Below are 20804 nucleotides of genomic sequence, written 5' to 3'. Positions count from 1 at the left end.
CGTGCAAAACTGTTACATATTACATCACGCATTAGTAGCTTCTCCCGTCATAGTTTTGTTGTAATATAGAATACATTGTAGTAGAATTTTAGCCCGTTTTTTTTTCCACTGGAATTCGCCACATTTCAAACTCTCGACACAAAAGCAGAAAACACACACACACACACACAAATATTCATTAGTTTATTATGTTTGGAGGTCACAAACAACAAAAAGGAGGATCCTCCTACTCCTTTTCATCGTCGAACGTAACCATAGACAACAAACACCCGGTGACTGAACGCGCGGATTCTCTCTCCATGAGCGGATCTCCTCCTCTTCAACAACGTCCCAATTTTGTCGAAGAAGAAGTCGTCCAAGAAGAAGAAGAAGAAGATGTTCTCGTGGTAAAAATGAAACAGAAAGTGCGTTTATTAAAGCAAGAACTGAAAGCGAAAGACGACATGCTGGAAGCGGTGCAATCGCAAGCGAAACTGGACATCGTGAACGCGCGGACGCGAGTGGATTCGATCGAGGAAAAACGGGAAGAGTTAGAGGCGAGATGCGCCAAGGCGGAGAAATTAGCGTTGGAACGAACGAACGCGTTGGAAACGGCAAACAAAAAGTTGAAAGAGGCGGAGAGGAGCGCGAAGGTGTTCATGCAAAGAGCGAACGCGAAGATTTCCGAGGCTTTGAGAGAAAACGATTCCGCGGATCAAGGTCCGTCGCCGTCGTCGTCGTCGTCAAAAGTTGAACGAAAAATGACGCCGTCGAACTTGTCTCTGCAAGAGAAGATATTACGCATCGAGAGGCAACAACAGATGGACGACGAGGAAGGATTACTCAAGAAGAACAGTAACAGTAATACTAAAAAGAAGAAAAAGATCAATAAAGAAGAGAGTTCGTCGAGTCTGGTCGCCGTGAATAACGACGACGACGAAGTAGAAGAAGAAGAAGAAAACAAAGAAGAAAACAAAGAAGAGGAAACAAAGAGTGAAAAACAATCAGTAGAAGAAGTAGAAGCGCTGCGATGGGAAATCCAACAGTTGCTCACGCAAAACGCCGACGCCGCGCGTTCGTTTCAAAACAGCTTAGAAATCGAGCGAAACAAACGCAGAGATGCAGAGGAAAGAGCGGAGATAAGTGAAGCCACGTGCGTGCGATTACAATCCGAGTTAAAGTCCAAAGAATCTTTGCTCAAAATGATGGAAAAAACGTCATCGACGTCGATGATGAGAACCACGTTTACCGCCGCCTTACAAACGCGAACGCTCAACACCACGGAAAAGAATAAGAAGAATCAACATTTAGTGGACAACAAGTTCGACGATGCGGAAGAGGAAGATTCCGATAAAGACGAAATCCCTCTCTTTTCTTCGCCGCCCGTGCTCAAATCGCCAATTCCGCCGTTGGTCAGCAGAAAGTAGAATAGAGTAGTAAAAATAGAAACCTTACCTGTATAGGCATGTTAATGAAGTTGTACAAATACAATATACAAGTTGATATATATACAAGTTGAAACTGTTTAAGACGAAAGAATTCGCTGCCGAACGCGAGAACTCTCTCTCTCTTTTTCTCTCTTTCTCTCTCTAAATGACTTCTAAATGACTTTTTTCGCTGCCTCCTTTTGCTCTCGTTTCTTCAACGCGAACAATCTCCGTCGGCTTTGCTCGAGATGATAAGGGATCAAAACTTGCGCGAAACCGAATAATAATCCCAAAGGAAGACTTGCAGCGAGAGGATACTCCGTACTGAAAATGGACGACTGTAAGATGATGTTGTTTCCTTTGCAAGATTGACCACTCGAGATTACGGTTTCGACCATATATCTGGATATGAAATACGGTTGCACGACGTGATTCAAGAACAAACTTAGAATATGTCGTTCCAATCTGACGTTCAATATGCACGCGCTTGATCGATATATGACCAAGTTGAGTATTTGTGGATAATCCGATTTAACGTACGCAGACCAAGGACATATGTTTCGCATAGCCATGACTAAAAGTCCTCTATGTAAACAATAAAATCGAGGAAAGAAGATGCCAATGCTAAGGCAAATCGCTGGTACGAACAAACTGAAAGTTTTTAAGAGAAACATCGGCGTGACCGTAGTTGAACTCAAATAAGGATCATCCGCGATGTTTATATCATCCATCGTTTCCTTGTTGTAAATACACGATGTAAAAAGAGCAACTTGAATCCCCTTGAAACCACCTTGCTCTTCGTTGAATAGCTTCAAAAACATGGCAACAACGTAATATGAGAGAATGACATATAATCCGCAGTCATATGGTCGATGCATAATTGCCGAATCGAGGATGAATTCGCGTTCATGTTTTGGATCCGGAAAAGCAAAGCATGCTTTCGCTTGAAACTTTTTCGTTTGATTAGAAACATATTTAAACAAGTGTGAAAAACAGTTTCCATTTCCTCGGGAATCGATTTCTTCCTGAATTTGCTTCAGGTATATTTGATCTCCGCTTTCAACGGAATCGTCTTGCCACTCTCTCTTCATCCAAAAGATGCCGTATTTTGCAGCAAATTGGCGACGCGATCTCAATTCCAATGGGAGATAAATTGTGAAATTTAAAAGCACCAATAGACTCGTGATAAAATTATCGTGTCCTATTCTGTTCCGAAAATCGATGAAGCCGTTCAAGCATACGTCGAGAACGCTCGACGTATGTGTATGTGCGAGTGCGCTAAACTGAACTCCGCGAAAAAGAAGGCGGCTGGCCAAGAACAGAGTTACCAAATGCCGTTCTATCCTACTCGAACATATAGTTAAAACCGTGAAATGGAGTAAAACTGAGCTCAAAGCTCTGTCGGTTTTAGTTTCGGAAATATTCACTAGCAGCGAAAACAGGAACTGTAACAGAATTATAATATATTCTCTGTATCTCACGTAAAATTTCGAATAAACCACCAAAGCATAAATTATAATCGCTTGTAATGTAAAAGCAGCGCCTAAAACGAACCAGGACAGGGCTTTAAATTCGGAGCTTTCAGCGAGCACGATTAAATGTCTTCCGACGAAAATGGAAAAGATTAACATGATTCTCCAAACGTCGAATTTTTGCTCGTTGAACGAAGATTCGAGAAGAAATGATTTTTCAACCACTGGATCGCTAAAGGCATAAATCGCCTTGCCTTCAACATAGTCGTTTATAAATCTTCGCAACTTACATCCAGCCTTAAAACGACCTAACTTTGCGCCACACTGAACCTGTTCAAAAAACGCGTTCGCACTAAATTCTGATGCGGAGGTTGTGGACTGAGTAGATTTCTTTTCCTTTTTCGTGCTGCAAGAACCGTCGAGTTTTTCGCTCCTTTCTTTGGCTTGCACTATCGAGAAAAGCCTCAAGAAGTTCTCTTCGTCTGCGAGTATCTTACTTGCAATTTCCAGATATTGAAGCTGCTTCTTTTTTAGTTGTTCGTCATTTTCTTGCTCGGTTGCATCGAAACTTTCAAGGATAAGTTCAAAAGTGCGCGGGTAAACTTCTTCGCGGAGAATTTCGACCTGTTCGATATGATCTATTGATGCAAATTCATTTCGCATTTCCGTTTCATTTTGCATTTCCGTTTCATCATCCTCACTGTTCCTATCATGCGATATTTCAGATCTAAACTCCAGATAAGAAAAGTGAACGGCATTTGCTGCGATTCGAAGCGGAGCGTCAAGAACTCGTAATAGCACTTGGGAGGTACATGTAGAACTCTGCGCAGCCAAATGTGCCAATTCTTTTGGCGTAAAGTCGTTATCATTTCTCAAAGTATACCATAAATCGATAGAATCAACGACTGATAGAAGGTCCAATATCAACTCTGCGTTCCCTTGCATTGCTGCGACGTGTAAAGCGGTATCTTTCGTTGTTAAATTCCCAACACTAGTAACGGTGCCGAATAAACTCTCATCTCCTCCCAAAGAAATGACTTCGCGTACTGTTTCGATAGACTCCGATAATGTAGCTGCATACACGTACGTTTTGTAATCCTCGTCTATGGTCAACAACGATGATTCATCTTTCAAAGCGAACACTTGCGGTTCTAGCAATCTCTTCGAAACGTTCTTAAAGCCGTTCTTCAATGCCCATAGTGTCATATCTTTCTGAAGTGTACAAAAATTTCGATTTCTGTAAGAATGGAAGTCACGATCTTTAATGAAACACGTTTTCAAATATCGCTTCAAAGTGTTACAGACATTCTTGGACAAACTGTTCACCTCGGTCAAAGCTGATTGAAGCTCATGAACGAGATCAGCGTTTGGAGATAACATGACGAGGACTGGATCAGATACTAACCCCATCCTTGTACGATGCGAAGCATCCCATGAGACGCTTATACTTAAAGAACCTTCAGCATAATCGAGCGGAATGCTTATATGCAGAAAACTTGAATTTGAGCTTCTGTGCTCACCAAAACATGTAATTTTAGCTTCGCGCAATACCTGACCATTCACACGTACGATAACTTCGGCCTTTTTTGGCACATTTGACATGGTGAATTCACCTTTACCACTTTGCGAATACTGCGGATCAGTGCATATCGCGTGCTTGCTCAAATTCAATTCAAAAAATTCACCTCCCGTTTCGCTTTGAATATCCGGTTCTTCCATCCAGATTCCATTGACTCTCTTTGTTCTCATTTGATCAAATTTAATATCGACATCAACGTCACCCAACGCCGCATCTCCAGATTCAAAAGCATATTTCCCTAATTTTCGTGAAGAAGTAGCCTGCTCATTTCCATAAGATCGCCTTTCTCTTAAGTGCGTATTTGGCGCAATGAACGTTTCTACGTTCAATTTCGTGCAACCCGGTTCGGCGGTGATCATTATTGAAGCCGGCGGTTGGCCATTTTTATCGGAAAAAAACTTTCGAATGCCCTCTCCAACGGAAGCGCCCAGTTCATGTGGTTGTCGATTCTGAATCTTAATTTCCGCAATTGTGGGAATCATAACTTCCCTCCTTGGCATTGATATGAGATTCTGCCTGCGCGAGTGCCGCGCGAGCAGCAAAGCAGACATTTTCTCGGTACTGTATATCGAATTAACAGTATCTTTTCTGCGACTTTTTTGTTCACTCTCTTCTGTCAAATCTTCAAAGATTGCGTTTTTTGTCACATCAAAAGTGTTACTAACGAATTCCTTCCTAAATGAAATCGGTTCAATTTTAGTTCCTGTTTTCCGAATTCTTGAATTTTCGTGTCTCGTTGATTGCGCTTTCGAATGAAACTGACAAATCTTCGAACGAATAGAATTCAAAGCCAAACATTCGTCTGTTTTACAATCATCGACTTTACGAATAGTCTCGACAGAAGCTCGCTCTTGTCCTCGCAACAAATGGCTCTTCTTATCCTCTTCTCGATCTTGGCTCGACCTCACCATTCTCTTCATATTATTGGTCATTCCTTCGTTCGCGAAATCGCTCGATTGTGACCGCCACTGAATTTGATCACGACCGCCGTTTGAGCAATCATTCGTATGACTCGCGAAGGAGGCGAGAGCGAGTTCGTTATCCCAAAAGAAATCCTCTTCCTTCCACTCCCGTTCTTCATCAACTCCTTCTTCTTCTTCTTCTTCTTCTTCTTCTTCTTCTTCTTCTTCTTCTTCTTCTTCTTCTTCCTCTTCTTGTTCTTCCCCAACAGAAATCTCCGCATGTTTATTTAATACCTTCATCACGTGGTCTCGTGCCTCAAGCCGGGTCGCCCGCTCTTCGATAAAAGCCAACTGCTCGTCTCTAAATATTATGTGTACCGGTTCGATCACCATTTCGTCTCTAAATTTTAAGTGTACCGGTTCGATCACCACTTGATGTGTGCCCTGATTATATCTCCTTGGAAGTATCTCCTTGGACGTCTTAAAACCCAACACACGAATCTGTATCTCGCTGTTCTTGGAGTTTTCGAGAAGACTCGATCGTCACGCGTGTGTGTGTGTGTGTGTGTGTGTGTGTGTGTGTGTGTGTGTGTGTGTATCTCTGCCCCCTTCATGTGGTGGTACGTTGTGTGTATGGTTACTATAACAACAACGACAGCCAATTAAATTCACCAAAGGTCGCTTTTGACAAAATGGGGTGCTTCATTTTCATTGAACTGCTTCGTGAAAAAATCGAGGAAAGTTTTCCTCGAGGGGTTTCCTGAGACCTGTGACCCCTCTTTGAATTTTTCGACACTCCTACATCTGCACGCGCGATACTACCGCACAGACAGACAGACAGACGTTCGGACACCACCGTTTTATACGCACGCATAAACGCACGCAAGCGCGAGTTCGAATCACTCACGTTCAGACTTTTAGCAGAAGAAGAGAAACAGACCGTCTTCTCAAAGTCCTCTTTCGAAAACACCGATCGATCAATTGAAAAGAACAGACGAGAGACAACATTTCGTCCTCATCAGAAGAAAACCAATCCACATCAATATTCACAAAGTTAGCGTCACTCATGGGCTGCGGACCTTCCAAACCAGAAGAAAGGACGAAACCCGCCGCTGTTTCAGCGGCAGCGAAAGCCCCGGCGGCGAAACCGGCGGAAAAGAAAGAGGAACCGAAGAAAGTGATTGAACAAGAAGAAAAACCTGCAGCAGCAGCAGCAGCAGCTCAAACGTCCAAGAAAGAAGTCGTCGAGACGCCGAAACCGAAACCGACGCCGAAACCGACACCGACACCGAAACCGACACCGACACCGGCGGCGAAACCGGCGGAAAAAGCGGCTCCTACACCTCCGGCGCCGAATCCGAAACCAGTTCAACCGCAGGAATCTAGTAGCAACAACACGAACCCGAACAGACCGCCGCAGATGGGCGAGGACACGAGAACCAAGTCGCAAAAGAGGAACGCGAAGAAGAGGGAAAAGGCAAAGGCGAAGAAAGCGGAGGCGGCGGCCACCGGCGGTGATGGTGCTCAGTAACTCACGGGACGAGTCACTGCTAAATTAATCATATTTATTCATTATCTAATAATATCTAACATCTATCTAATATATTGTTAATAATAATAACGTTCTAAAAGTCGTCCTCTTCGCTCGAAGAAGTGCCTTTTGCGCTTTTACCACCACCATCCTCTTTCTTTGATTCCCTAACAGACGGTGCTCTTCTGTTCGTTCGAAACTGACCGGTGTAATACCCGGCATAATACCACGCTAACAACAAATTTGCCAACTCTTCATCGTTTCCAGCCGCTCGTAACGCCGAGTCTCGCATATCCGGAGGATGGAATAGATTTGAACCGTTCGCGTCGTTCGTTTTCCTTTCGTCGCCGCTCCTCGTTCTGGACGACTTTTCATCTTTTGCGGCGGGGTCGTTGGTATACGACGCGTAGTCGTACGGATTCGAATAGTACTGTCCAGGAGGAGGAGGATAATAATAAGGAACGTGTTGTTGTTGAGGAGGAGGAGGAGGAGGAGGAGGAGGAGGAGGAGAATATTGTTGAGGATACGCGTAGTAATCAGACGGCGAACGAGGAGGAGGATAGTGAGGATAGCGCGGCGGCTGTTGAAAGTAATAATACTCGCCATGATTCGCGCGATGATGATGCTCGTTTTCACCCTCCTCCTGCTCGTAATAACCGCGTCGTCCGTCGTGTTGTTGTTGTTCTCGGTAAACCTCTTCTTCGTCTTCCTTCGTCTTCTTTGTCTTCTTTTTCTTTTCTTTCTTTAACTTCTTCTCTTCGTCTTCTTGTTGGCTTTCATCTGCATTTGGTGCCGCCAAATACTCTCCTCCTCCTTTCTTGCCTTCGGGTTTAACACTCGTCGTGAGACTCTTTTTATTGCGATAGCTCTTAATCGCGACGTTATACGCGTTCACCAAAGCGCTGTCGTTCCATTCGTCTCCGCTTCCTGCTCGAACTGATTGAGATTGAGATTGTTGTTGTTGCTTCTTCTTCGTTCTCGCGTTGTTAGTATTATTATTAATCCGAACACCAACCGTTAGAGAGCTCTCTTGGTCTGCTTCTTCCTCTTCTTGTTCTTCGTCGCCTGAAGACGTCCCGGTCGCTTTCATCGTCCGGTCGTCAAAAAGAAAAGTTGTTCGTTGTGAATTGGAAAAATGGAGCATTTTCGCCATTTTTTCCTCCCTTGCTTGTTGTTGTTTTTCCGTCTCTCGTCGTCGACTCTTTAATGTCGTCATAAAATGCTCGAACAACTGATCAAATCCTACCCAGAGGTGACACGTGAACACGTTCTCTCGAAAATCGACCCGACTTCTCTGCTATTGTTGCGAAGATGCAGCCGTTGCGTCCAACAGTTTGTGGATAGAAATTCGTCTTCTTTAACTTCTTCTTCCCCTGAATCGTCGTCGTCGGTAGCGTTGTCAACGACGCAAAATCATAAATTCAAACCGTCCGAGTTCGCGTCTTCGATCAATTTGATTGAATACGCCATCGAATGCGGATGTCCGATCGACCGCACGAGATTCGCGACGTTTGCGGCGAGATTTGGAAATATCGACGTGATTCGATATTTAGTCGTAGAGAAGGATTTGTGCGAGTGGGATTGGCGAACGACGCAAAAAGCGTGCGAGTTTGGACACGTCGAATTATTGAAATGGTTACTAGAGAAAGGGTGTCCGATTAACGATTTCGCTTCTATTGCAGCCGCACAGAACGGAAGAGTGAACGTGTTAGAGTTTTTGGAAGAGAGGGACATTGTGAAAATTGGGAGATGGTCGCCGAGAGCGCTCGCGCGCGCGTGTCGAAACTTGCACTTGAACGCCATCGATTTTCTCTTGCAGAGAGGATGTCAATGGGACGACGACTGTCTCTTCGAGGAAGTTTTAGTCGGGGCGGCACTCACTAAAGGTCGGTTGGACGCGTTAGAGTGGATATTAGAAAAAGAGGTGTGCGAGACGACGGATTTTTGGCCGCAACACTGCGAATACGCCGCGAGACTGGGACATTTGGACTGTTTGCGTTGGTTAAGAGAGGTGCCGAAGACGAAGTGGGACAGAGAGCAAGTCATTCGTTTGTGCCGAGAGGCGGGTACGGACGGTAGTTTGAAATGTTTAGAGTACGTGATGCAATCGGAAGAGGGAGAGAATGAGGTTCGACGAGAGTTAGATTAGAAAATGTTATAGCTATAAATACAACATACTATTCATACTAGTACTACTACCGACGCTTCCCTGGCGTCTCCGGTAATTTTGACACGCTCTCTTTGTTGCTCAAAAACTTCTCCTCCAGCATCTTCCCGAGTCTCTCCCCTTGCGTTTTCATATTCTCGCGAACTTTATATTTCTCGTCCAACTGTTTCGCTTTCTCCAACGCAATCTTCCCGTTCTCTTTCACTTTCTCGTCGATTTTATACCTCCGGTTGAGCGATTTCGCTCGTTCCATCGTGTTAATCACCGCGGAGCCGCTTATTTTTGATACGCTCGATGCGATTCCTTTTTTTCTCGTCGACGCGTACGCCATCGAAGACGCCCAGCCTATCGCACCGAAAGGGCCCATCGTCGCAAATCCAATCATCGCCCCGGCTGCTGCGGCACCGGCGACGATGTTCGTTTTCGTATCATCATCCTCACCTCCTCCTCCTCCTTTACTACGATTACTCAACGTCTCCGCTCTTTCTCTGTACTCCTTCACTTTCCTCTGCATCTGCTCGATGTCGTTTTCCTCCATCGAAGATGTCTCCCCATTCCTCGCGTGGGCGATGGCATCTTCCAAAGCTCGCGACGCGTCTTTGTACAGTTTGCACGCCAAAGCGTCGTCGCCGTCGAGATCGTGCTCTACCGCGCGCAAGGAAAGGTCGAGCGCGATTTCGCATCGCGTTTTGTTCATTTTTATTGTGTGTGTGCGATTAATATATATAAATAAGTGTGAGCTCTAAAACAATGACTACATTCAACAACATGTGTGTGAAACTAAATCTCTCTACTATCGCGCTACTATCCAATGTTCATTTCCTCCCTCGTCCTCGTCCCCGTCCTCGTCCTCTCCCTGCACCAGCACCAGCACCTGCACCTCCTCCACTTCCGTCTTCTTTCGGCAATCGATTTAAACTTTTGTTCGTCGGCATGTCTTCGACGAGCAGAGCGTCTAAATTTAACGATTCCGGTAAAATGTAATACCGAATGGTGTTCCCTCGAATGGAGAGATGGTCGAGCGTTTGCGGGTTCCGGCCTTTGACGGTGAGCTTGACTGATTTTAAGTGCGTGTTCATGCTAATGTCTACGCCTGTTTTTAAAGTTGTTTTTGTTGTTGTTTCGATGAATGCGTGAGTAAAGAAAAGAAGGTCAGCGGGTTTGTTGTTTAACTACCACGAGGAAGAAGAAGACAAAAGAGAAAGAAGAAGATCTTTCAAAGCGGCTGCAAGTTGTGATGAGACACACACATCAAAATTTGAATCGAAATGCACGCGTATTCTAACTTTCGCAAAGCGCACCTAAAATAGTCCCCGAACACGTGGTCCCGTTTTTTAATTCGATCGTCACCGTTTCGTTGTTTAACTTTTGGAGAAACTTGACCAGTTTCATCGTTCGCGTTTTATATTGTTTCTTTATTCGCAGTTCTTTTGCGCGTATGAATTTTGAGGAATGTGTCTGTCTTTTCCTTCTTGTTTTTCTTGTCCTTTTTTTCTTCATTTTCTGCAAGACTGTTTGTTATATAAAATGTTTTTTGTTGCATCATCGACACCTTCAGGAGCGTTTTTGTGTCGTCATCATCATCGGCATCGAAAAACAAGGAGGACGCAGCAGAATTATCATCAACTAAAAAAGAAGTTTCAGCGACCGAGAGAGCAGCTAAGAAGAAGAGCGATGATTGGAAACGACGACGAGGAAAAAGATTATGATTTTTTTGTTCCTCCTCTCGGAACTGTAAAGGAGGAAAAGAAAAAACAAAGAAGAGAACGAAAGTTTGAAGAAGATCCATCGATGACGAAAGCTTTGGTCAATTTGTACTTTATGATTACATTCCTTGGCGTTTCTGTGTTTAGTTCTTCATTTTTGGGTATTTTGGACGATCATAATAACGGTCGTAAAGAGATCTCTCTCGCGCGAGTCGTCGGCGCGCTCGCGGGAATGTTTATAACCAACACGAGCTCGAAGCGAGTCGGCCAAACGCGAGCAAGGAAAGTCGCGATGAAAGGTTTGTGCCCAGGATGCGACGAGGAAGTGTATACTTTTTTTGATAACGAAGAGAAAGGGGAGGGAAGAGGCTCGATCGTAGAGCACGAGTGTCACTGTTGCGGAGCGCAGTTGGTTTTCGAGAGCAAACGGGAGAGCAATCGAGAGGGACGAATCGTACTGATTGCGAACGGTCGATTAAACGCGAACGAGTAGTATGAAATAGAACAAAACAAGAGAAGGAGCATAATAGAGCATAATAGTCTCATGTATTAGTATATATGTAATTGTAGTACACTGAATAATCTTATTAGTAAATTATAATATTGTTTTTATGTGAAAAAATGTCTCTCGCTTCGCTGGTTTTTATTGTTTTTTTAAAAAGTTTTACACAGAAGGCGTCTCTCTTCTTTCCGTGCTTCCGTCGTGACCGTCTGAACCTTTCTCCGATGAGTTATTGATGTTATTGATGTCGTTGTCCATACCATCTTTGCTTTCGTTGCTCGATCGTCCTCGGGATCCTTTCTCGTCCGAGGAGGTGAGATTATTGAGAGAGCCGCCGGAACCGTCGTCGTCGTCGGACGTCGTGTTCAACTCTTTCGAAGAGCTTTTACTTTTGTCGTTCGAACCGCCTTTTTCGTCGGAGGATTGCTTTTTGCTTGCGCTTTTATCGGCAACACCACCGGCGGCAACAGTCGCGGTTGATGTCGGTTTCGCGCCAGCTTTCTTTTCGCCCTCGCGTCTCATCTTTTCAATCACTTCTTGCTGTTGCTCTTTGCTCAAAGATTTGTCCAACTTTACAAACTGTCCTCTGACTCTCGGCCTAGACTCGGCCAACTTCTGACGACTCTCGTACCTAACCTTCTTTTCGAACTTTCGCTCTCTGCGCTTCTTCAAAAATCTCGCAATCGCTTGCGCCCGACGGTCCGCGCACGTCGACACGTTGTTGTTGTTATTGTTACTATCCTTCTTGTTCGTTCTTCCTCCGTTGTTTGTACCGGTAGCAGTATTATTCCCCGCACCATTCGCACCACCCATGTTATGACTCATATTCATATTTTGCATGTGGTTGTGCATTTGATGATGCGGATGTTGCGTTGCTACGGTGCTCGCTAAACCTTGGAAAAAATTATTCACGTATTCGCTTTGCGGCGGAAACGATTGCATCGGGAACATCATAAACGGATTGTGCTGACCGTGCGGCGGAGGGAACCCAAACGGTTGCATCGGCGGCATCGCACCCATTACTCCCATGTGTGCAGCGAGGTTCGGAAACTGTCCAGGAGCGGCGCCGGGTACACCGGGCGAGTTCGACATTTGGCGCATGAGATGCTGCTGCTGCGCAGCCATTTGCTGTTGCGTGTGAAACAAATACAACGCGTTTTGATGATGTTGCTGCATCGAATGCAACTCTCTCGCCTTGCGCATTTCTTCTGTTTCGATTGACCCAGTCGGTGCGGACATGGTTAATCCGACGTTACCAAAGTTGTTGTTATTATTATTATTATTATTATTATTCATCGTCATCATCATCTTGTCGTTCTTACCACCCGCGGTTGTCTTGGCGGCTCTCGTCGGTGTGCCGTTTCCTTTCTTTTGCGCCGACGTTGTTGTCTTACCTTTTGCCGCCGCGACTTTCTGAAACTGAGTTTGCATCTTCTGTTGCGTCTTTTCGATAATCCCATGAAACGCCGAGCGCGACTGTGATCTACGTAAGGAGGCGTTCGAATCCATGGCGGAACCGGCGAGCGCGAGTTGCAAAAGCGCAGTCGGGCCGTCGTGTTCGTTCATAAGCTGGACGGCTAAACCTGGATGGTCTTTACCTTCGGCAGCTTTAGCACCAGCGGTGGTTACTTTCGTCGCGCCATCAATCGTTGCGAGTTTGCCTTCTAAACCGGCTTCGTCGGAACCAGAACCGCCGGAGACTTTCTTGGCGCCGGCGGAGGAGCCGCGCAACGAACGTTTCTTTCTCGTCACCGTCGGTGGTTTCAAATCAGATTCGGTCTTGTCGTCCTCCGCGGAAAAGCTTCTCGAGCGATTTCGTCCACCAGCACCCGAACCTTCGTCTGAACCGTCGCCGTCGTCGCGCGTGTGCGTTCGATTGTTTCTCCAACGCTTTTCGTCGTTTCGTCGTCGCTCGTTCCCAGCCGTAGCCGCCGCTCGTCGCACTTTCAAAACGTCCGCGTCTAACGGCGGACTGCTGTTCCCATCGACTTGTTTGTGTTGCAAATTGTTCTTTGCGAGTCCCCCGACGTCGTTTAATGGAAGAGCGGTGGTCACGCCGCCGGCGTCATCTTTCGTCTTGGTCTTCTCGTCCGAGGCGGTGGTCGTCGGCGCGACTGCAGCCCCGGTGGCGTTGTTCACACCATCGCTCGATTTCTTGCGTAAATCTTCTTCCGAAGATTCGTTGTTAATCAACTTGACGGTAGTTGGACCGGAGCCACCGGAACCGTTTCCGGATCCGCCTCCCGAACCGCCGGCGGAACCTTCTTTCGTTTCTCCCCCGTCAGCTTTTACCTCCCCGTTTGGATTGGCGAGAGTCTTCGCGGGATCGACTTCTGTCGCATCGTTTTCTTCCTGCTGCTGTTGTTGTTGCTGCTGCTGTTGCTGCTGCTGCTGCTTTTCGGCTTCAGAAGACGAAGAATTGTGCGAACGCAACAAGCGTTTGTGCGAATACACCACGTTTTCAACTCTTCGAAAGGACAACGGCTTTTGTAAAACTTCGTTTGAGTTTGTTTTTCCTTGAGGAGTGTTATCATTCGTCTTTAAGCGTTTGGAAGACCTCGTCGTCGTTGCCGCCATTTCTAAACTCCCACCGTATTCGTTCACTAAGTCGTTCCCGCTGCCGTTCCCGCTTCCGCCACCTTCTCTCCGCCCGGAATCGTTGTTCGAATCGTACTGCGCCACCGTGCTCATGACAATCACCGGCACTTCCTTCAACTTCTCGTTCTTTTTCAAAACCCGCTTCACCTCGTCAATCTTCACCTCTGGCATCATGATATCCGCGAAAATCAAATCGATATCCTTCTTCGAATCTCGATCTAAAAACTCCAGCGCTTTCTTCCCGCTCGACGCCGTGTGCACCTCCGTCGCGCCCGCTCGCAAAAGCATAGATTGCACCTCCAACAGCGTCGGAACGTCGTCTTCGATTAACATCACCGATAACTTTTCCTTCTTTTGTCCTCCTTCTCGGTTGACGTTCACGTCGTTGATGTTATTGTTGTTATCGGTGTTATCGTTATTCGTGTGCGTATGGGTGTTGTTATTGTTCTCGTTGGAGCCAGAGTTTGATTTTTGTTGCGACTGATGGCGCATCATCAGTTGTTGTTTTCCTCTTCCTTCGTTTGATAAAATATCTGCCGCCGGCGGCACCTCTTTTTTCACCAACGACGACGCTTTCGTCGATCGTTGCGACGAGCGATGATTTCCTTTCTTTTCCACCGCGATTACAGTATTCGCATTGGCTCTTCCTTCAAGATCGGTAGGTTTCACCGCGTCCGTCGTGTCCTTGATCGCTGCGCGGGATGATCGCGTCGAGGGCATGTCTTCCTTCCTCTCTCGTTAAGTTTAGGATGATTAGAAAATCAAACGGGCACTTTTCGGTTCCACAACCACGTGTAAAAGCGCTTCTTTTCAAACAAATTTTTACTACAATGATACGAATCGAATTCCGTTCCGTGTTTCAAGAACGCGAACTCGATTCGTCTGCCCTTCTTATATCAATCTATGGGGAGAAATATATATCGCGCGATTTGTTGTTCGAACTTTATATATATAGTATCTACTCCTTTTGATCGTTGTGATGTGTACTATAAGAGAGGGGGTGTGAGCCAGGTATGAGGCAAATGTTCCGCCTCCTCATTCTTCCCCTCGTTTCTCAATAAATATCTTCTTCTTTTTTTCATTTTTTGCGGCCGCTTTTTAACACGTGATTCTCTGAAAAAAAGGCAGAACCAGAAATAATATAATAAACGTTATATGCCTCTTTGTCTCTCTGCCTCTACACTTTCAAACGTCGCTTTGTTTTTTCTGGGGAGACCCCACACAAGAAGAAAACAAAGATATGGAGGAGTTGAGCTTCCATCCGTCGTCGTCGTCTGCGCAAACGCCTCCTTCGGGCGGGGCGGTTGATCAACAACAACAGGAGAACAACAACAACAACAATAACAACGGTTTCTTCAACGCGATGCCGCAAATGCACCACCAATACTTCCAACAGCCGTATCCTCAACACTTTAATCATCAGATGCACTACCCACAATCGCGATTCATGCATCATCCGCATCATCATCCGTTCGGGAACGTACAAAGAGGAACACAGTTTTCCCCGAGAGCTCGAGTCGGGGATTGGATGTGCCCGAACAGTTGCGGGTTGGTGTTTTCCAGCAAGACGAACTGTTTCAGGTGTGGAGTGTTGAAGCCTCCCGGGTCGGTACGTTTACTACCTTTACATCTATGCGTTCGTCGCGGGAGCGTCTCGATGAGTTTTCCTTATCCTTCTCACTCTTGGTTTTAAGATACGTTTTTGGTGTCGAAGAACACAACTCCCGAGAGAGAAAAATTTTAGTAGACGAAAACTGACGAACCTTTTTTTTTCTCTCCTCACTTCTACTTTACTCTACAAAACATTAGGAAATCCAAGCGTCTTCGTTACAAGAGAGCAACGGTGCCAACGGAGGGGGATTTAGCAACGGCGAAGAACAAAGAACGAGTGGAGCGGGCGGGTATAATAACCGACAATACGGCGGGGAAACGTCCTCGAACAGCGGGTCGAGCGGATTCGGGAGCAACGGGTTCGGGAGCAACAACAACATCGGAGGAGGTGGGAGACAATATAGCAACGGGCAAGCGAGTCATCATCACAACGGTGGTGGTTATAATAATGCGAACAATGGTATGCACCACCACCATCATAGAAACGCTCCGCGAGCCGGAGATTGGTTGTGTCCGAACGGGTGCGGGAACGTGTACGCGAGCAAGCCGCAGTGCTTTCGATGTGGCGTGCACAAGCCAGAGCAGGCGAAAGTGTTGTCCGATGCGGACGTTCCAAATAACGGACGAGGGAACGGGTTCAGACATAACTCTGGGTTTGGGTTTTTCAACGGGAACTCGCAGGAGTTTCCGACGATTGCCACGGCGTCGGCGCAGCAAACGTCCTCGCAACAACAATCGACGAACGGAGAAGGTGAGGAGACGGGAGACGAAGGAAACGACGGGACGATGGAAAATAACATTAACGGTACTAATACCGAAGGTGAACAATAATACTCGCTTTTTCATCATCGAAACGTAACGGTACGTAAGAAGGGTGGGGAGAGAAAGAGAGAGAGAGAGAGAGAGAGAGAGAGAGAGAGAGAGAGAGAGAGAGGAGGAAAGAGAAGGAAAGAGGAGGAAGGAGAGAAGAACAAACAACGTCATCGATTTTTTTTAGCAAAACAACAACATCATCATCATCATCAACAACAACATGCAAGCAATACACCATCCATCGCGACCAATATAATACATCATCAGATTGGAAACATAGAAGTCAATAAGACGGTAGTAGTATAGCGAGAGAGAAGAGAGACAAACAGAGAGACAATTTTTCAATCTAAAAGATGATATAAAGGTCCACGAAAAAATAGATTCTAAACTGTACACAACCTCTACATCTCTCGCTCGTATCGTATATATAACGCACTCGTATCAAAATCAACATTAACCGTTCAGTTTCTTGTATGCAACCGTGAGTATCGTGATAACCAACACAGTCACGACTCCGTAAAACAAAAGCTTATTTTGCTGTGCTCTTCGACTCATCGTTTGCAAAATCTTCCTCGACGTGCTCAACGTATCGTCCGCGCCTCTCAAACTCTCCCTCGATTCTACAATAGTCTCTCTTTGCCTGTGCAAATCCTGTAAGATCGCCGCACCCAAATCCTCCGTCTCAATTAATCTCCCTTTCGATTCCCGTATGCGTTCGCCCGTTTGTTCGATCCGCGCCGTGTTCTTCATCATCGAATCCAACGCCGAGTTTTGTTCTCGTCTTCTATCTTGTTCCCCGCCGCTATTACTACTGCTCAACATCGCCGGTCCCGTGCCTCCACCACCACCGCCCCTCGAAGACGCGAACAACTGCGCTCTCGATTCCGTCTGCGCCCTTCGCTCTTTCGCCTCTCGCGCGTCCGCTTTCAACTCTTGCGCTTTCGCTTTACAATCTCTCAAAATTTTCATCTGTTTCGCGTCGTTCCCGCCCACGCTTCGCGCTTCTAAATCCATTCTCCTCACGAGTTGTTCCATCTCCGCCAACGAGTCCTCAATTTCTCCTTCGTCGTTCGTTTCTGTCGAAGCAGCTTTTAGAGTTTGCGCGAGCCCCCCTATCACGTGATCCTCCTCATCATCGATCGAAGACAAAGACAAAGAAGAGATCGCTGTTTCCAACGCCGTTTGCAACGAATAAAACTCCACTTTGTAGTTCTCGAATATCTGAGATTTCAAAAGAAGAAGTTTATTAGAGAAGAAGAAGAGACAACAATTTGTCAGAGAGAGAGAGAGAGAGAGAGAGAGAGAGAGAGAGAGAGAGAGAGAGAGAGAATACGAGAGATTTTGCAACGAAAGAGAGATTTGAAAACGACGATTATTGTTCAGACGATTAAAAGACGAAAACGACATCATCATACCGCGCTCATCCTTTGTGTGTGCTCTGAATAATGTAGTCGTTCTGGTATTCCTTGGGTGTCACGTCAAGAAGAAGAGAAAAAGCTTTTGGGTTTTCAAAAAAAACCCTAAAACTTTTCTCCGGCGAAACCCTAAAAGAAAAAGTTCGAAAGAAAAATGAATCTCACCGAGGACTGCCTTTGAAGACTCCCCAATGAGAGAGCGAGAGAGAGGAGGATGAACTCGTCGTCAAAGTCGTCGTCGTTACGGAAGGTGGAATTTCCATCGTCGTCGTCCAGAGGAGGAGGAGCTTTCGCGTCGTCTTCTTCTCCACAAAATTCGTGTTCTTCTTGGGAAACTTTCGACGACGACGACGTGCACTGTAACGATGAAAACGATGATGACGATGCGCGCGCACGTCGAAGTGTGCGTCGTCGTCCTTCTTTAGCCGACGCGCAACCTTCGAACCGCGACCGAACAACCGAGGAGAATAATAACGCTGAAAAATCTGCTTCTGCAAGAAACCATCATCCGATATCCGAGGACGTCGCGTTCGCGCGGATGAACAAACCGAACGACGTTCGGTTACGAAATCTGTTTTTTCAGCGAGACGTTTCCGTGTACTCTTCGGTCGCAGAAACGGCGCGAATACGAGCGAATACGTTCAACGCGAACGGGAAGAAACCAAACGAAAAGTTGGACATTCGAGACTGGTTGATGAATGACGACGGTGATGATGATGCCGTGGTTGACGTCTACGCGGTTGGGTTTCAAGAGATTGTGCCGTTGCAAGTGCAGAAAGTATTGAAAGTGCAAGACGTGGAGCGAGACGCGCGGATGTGGGACGAGAAGATTTTGAGATGTTTGAATAGTGTTAGCGCTAGAAATGGGGTAGGGGGAGGATACGTGAAAATAACGTCCGTGCAGTTAGTTGGGGTGTATTTGACGATATTTGTTCGCGAGGAGTTGATTCGAAAAGGTTCTATACGAGAGAGACCAATCGCGACGAAAGTCGCGACTGGATTTTCTTTGGGATTCGGGACGGGATCTATGAACGTAAAGTTAGGGAATAAAGGTGGGTGTTGCGCTTTGATAAAGATACGAGATACGACGATTGCGTTCGTATGCGCGCATTTAGCGGCGGGGTCTAAAGAGGAAGACGCAAAGAGAAGGAATGCGGACGCGGCGGAAATTTTGCAAAAGTGCGTGTTCGCTCCGGACGAAGACGAACAAGGAGAGGATGAAAGAGATTTTCGTTCTTCGAATAGTATTCGATGGGAAAAGCCCTCGCGAACGAGAACTATACACGACGCGACGGTCTCGATATTCTTTGGCGATCTGAACTATCGCTTAAACGCTCCGAAAGATGACGTGTTAGAACACGTTCGCTTAAAATCGAACGAAGCCGAATTGAACGCGTCATCGTTTCGTGCGAGCGCGAGCAATTATATTCCACTCTTGAAGCACGATCAGTTATTAAACGAAATGCAAAGCGGGAATGTGCTCCCAGGCTATCGAGAAGGTTCTATTGAGTTCCCTATGACGTATAAATTTAAACCCGGGACGTCGCGGTATTCCGGCATCGGACGCGCTGCTACGTCATCGTCAAAAGACAACATAAACAACAACGAATCCGATTACGAGAACGATTTCAACGACGAATTTGACGACGGTGAAAGCAATAGCACCAAAGCAGACGATAAGGAAGAGAAAAAGAAGCGCGCGCCGGCGTGGTGCGATCGAGTTTTATGGAAAGGCGACGATTTACATCTGTTGGGATACAGAGACCACGACGAGATTTACCACTCAGACCACAAACCAGTATCTGCTACGTTTGAGTTGAAGTGTCGTACGGTCGATTATAACGGTCGTTTAGAGCGAATGCTGACAGATTTACAGCGGAAGTTAGATGCCGAAGAGACGAACAGAGCGCACGCGACGAAGGTAGTTTTGGAAAGCGGCACCATGTGTGATTTTGGCGAGGTGCATTATTGCGAGCGAGTGACGAGGAGGATTCAGTTCAAATTCCCACGAAACAATCACGGGAACGCGGTGTCCTTTACTCTTGGATTTCACGGCCGCGGGGGAAGTTACGACGACCTCGTCAACGATACCGAAGACGACGCGCCAAAATGGGTGCGCGATATTACGCCAGCGAAAGCAACCGTTTCTGCTGAAACGTCCGTGTTTGTAGACATCTCTGCGTTTGTTGGTGGAGCAGGAACTATTCGTTCTGTAGGCGCATCGAATTCGCTCGACGCCGTTCTAGTAATCCGCGCCGAACATTGTCAAGACGCGTACATTGCACTCACGGGTGTGTATGCGCAAAATCCGATTTTCGGCGCGCCTTTGCGCTCCTTACCTCCGAGCGTATTTCCACCGGATGTTCCGTCAGTCATCTCTACACTGATCGACTCGCTCTTTGCGTTTGGTTCGATATCGAAGAATGATTTGTTTACGCAGAAAAGCAGCGAAAAGGAAAGGATGAATGCCGTGAATAACTGTTTGCGTCTGTGCGGAGTCTCCCAGAGCGCGTTCAACGACATGCATTCCTCCTCTTCCTCTTCCTTGTTGGACGATTTCACCGCTTTGTCCGTGATGTCCTCATCGAAACCATCCTCTTCGGTGGTGGAACTCGCGCTTGCGTTATTGGAATTCTTCCACGCTTTACCCGAACCGCTCTTTGGCGACGGCTCTCTCTTTACGGGATGTTTCCGAGATGAAGAGTATATGGACGAAGCGGCGAGAAAGCAACGCCTCGAAAACGTCTTGCGCCAGTCGTTGGAGAAAACTGCGTACGCGTCGGCGACGTACACTCTCGCGTTCTTAACCAACTACGTCGGCAGAAACTCTCCTTCATCGTCAACCCGACTCGAAAGCGTCTGTCGCGCCTTTGCAAACGCCTGGTTTTCGAAAGCAGACGCCTCGACCTTTTCGCTCGTCCGTCGCCAGGAAATCGTGAAATGTTTACTGTCTTCCTCCGGGAACACCGCCGCGACTACTCACCATCAGCAATTGAACGATTTATTCTCCACCACAAATAGTACCACCACCACCAATAGCAATCCCACCAATAGCGCTGCCGGGGCCGCGAAAGTCACGCGCAGCTTGCTCGATTTGTAATT

At 46.5% G+C, this 20804-nt stretch overlaps 12 protein-coding genes across 12 annotated transcripts; 6 read left to right on the top strand and 6 right to left on the bottom strand.

Moving 5' to 3' along the window:
• Positions 1–188: 188 nt before the first annotated feature.
• Bathy06g04460 (unknown protein) lies at positions 189–1406 on the top strand (the record flags this gene model as incomplete). The annotated part of the gene is made up of 1 exon (XM_007512502.1): positions 189–1406. One exon carries the CDS (start codon positions 189–191, stop codon positions 1404–1406), a length of 1218 nt encoding a protein of 405 aa, XP_007512564.1.
• A 173-nt stretch (positions 1407–1579) lies between these two features.
• Positions 1580–5752, bottom strand: Bathy06g04450 (unknown protein; the record flags this gene model as incomplete). The annotated part of the gene is made up of 1 exon (XM_007512452.1): positions 1580–5752. One exon carries the CDS (start codon positions 5750–5752, stop codon positions 1580–1582), a length of 4173 nt encoding a protein of 1390 aa, XP_007512514.1.
• Positions 5753–6425: 673 nt separating this feature from the next.
• Bathy06g04440 (unknown protein) lies at positions 6426–6890 on the top strand (the record flags this gene model as incomplete). Its single annotated transcript, XM_007512286.1, has 1 exon — positions 6426–6890. The coding sequence occupies one exon, from the start codon at positions 6426–6428 to the stop codon at positions 6888–6890; it is 465 nt and encodes a 154-aa protein (XP_007512348.1).
• A 94-nt stretch (positions 6891–6984) lies between these two features.
• On the bottom strand, positions 6985–8043 carry Bathy06g04430 (unknown protein; the record flags this gene model as incomplete). Its single annotated transcript, XM_007512720.1, has 1 exon — positions 6985–8043. The coding sequence occupies one exon, from the start codon at positions 8041–8043 to the stop codon at positions 6985–6987; it is 1059 nt and encodes a 352-aa protein (XP_007512782.1).
• A 66-nt stretch (positions 8044–8109) lies between these two features.
• On the top strand, positions 8110–9039 carry Bathy06g04420 (conserved unknown protein; the record flags this gene model as incomplete). Its single annotated transcript, XM_007512725.1, has 1 exon — positions 8110–9039. The coding sequence occupies one exon, from the start codon at positions 8110–8112 to the stop codon at positions 9037–9039; it is 930 nt and encodes a 309-aa protein (XP_007512787.1).
• Positions 9040–9138: 99 nt separating this feature from the next.
• Bathy06g04410 (unknown protein) lies at positions 9139–9754 on the bottom strand (the record flags this gene model as incomplete). The annotated part of the gene is made up of 2 exons (XM_007512586.1): positions 9139–9145; positions 9222–9754. 2 exons carry the CDS (start codon positions 9752–9754, stop codon positions 9139–9141), a joined length of 540 nt encoding a protein of 179 aa, XP_007512648.1.
• A 118-nt stretch (positions 9755–9872) lies between these two features.
• Positions 9873–10557, bottom strand: Bathy06g04400 (predicted protein; the record flags this gene model as incomplete). Its single annotated transcript, XM_007512289.1, has 2 exons — positions 9873–10150; positions 10359–10557. 2 exons carry the CDS (start codon positions 10555–10557, stop codon positions 9873–9875), a joined length of 477 nt encoding a protein of 158 aa, XP_007512351.1.
• Positions 10558–10848: 291 nt separating this feature from the next.
• On the top strand, positions 10849–11256 carry Bathy06g04390 (hypothetical protein MICPUN_58040; the record flags this gene model as incomplete). The annotated part of the gene is made up of 1 exon (XM_007512690.1): positions 10849–11256. One exon carries the CDS (start codon positions 10849–10851, stop codon positions 11254–11256), a length of 408 nt encoding a protein of 135 aa, XP_007512752.1.
• A 171-nt stretch (positions 11257–11427) lies between these two features.
• On the bottom strand, positions 11428–14583 carry Bathy06g04380 (Sigma factor sigB regulation protein rsbU; the record flags this gene model as incomplete). The annotated part of the gene is made up of 1 exon (XM_007512678.1): positions 11428–14583. One exon carries the CDS (start codon positions 14581–14583, stop codon positions 11428–11430), a length of 3156 nt encoding a protein of 1051 aa, XP_007512740.1.
• Positions 14584–15103: 520 nt separating this feature from the next.
• On the top strand, positions 15104–16305 carry Bathy06g04370 (predicted protein; the record flags this gene model as incomplete). Its single annotated transcript, XM_007512429.1, has 2 exons — positions 15104–15472; positions 15673–16305. The coding sequence occupies 2 exons, from the start codon at positions 15104–15106 to the stop codon at positions 16303–16305; spliced, it is 1002 nt and encodes a 333-aa protein (XP_007512491.1).
• Positions 16306–16740: 435 nt separating this feature from the next.
• Bathy06g04360 lies at positions 16741–17694 on the bottom strand (the record flags this gene model as incomplete). The annotated part of the gene is made up of 1 exon (XM_007512367.1): positions 16741–17694. One exon carries the CDS (start codon positions 17692–17694, stop codon positions 16741–16743), a length of 954 nt encoding a protein of 317 aa, XP_007512429.1.
• A 222-nt stretch (positions 17695–17916) lies between these two features.
• On the top strand, positions 17917–20802 carry Bathy06g04350 (unnamed protein product; the record flags this gene model as incomplete). Its single annotated transcript, XM_007512344.1, has 1 exon — positions 17917–20802. One exon carries the CDS (start codon positions 17917–17919, stop codon positions 20800–20802), a length of 2886 nt encoding a protein of 961 aa, XP_007512406.1.
• Positions 20803–20804: the final 2 nt, after the last annotated feature.

Source organism: Bathycoccus prasinos, assembly GCF_002220235.1.
Source record: "Bathycoccus prasinos genomic : Chromosome_6".
Lineage (NCBI taxonomy): Eukaryota > Viridiplantae > Chlorophyta > Mamiellophyceae > Mamiellales > Bathycoccaceae > Bathycoccus > Bathycoccus prasinos.
This window is presented reverse-complemented; position numbering and strand designations above follow the sequence as displayed.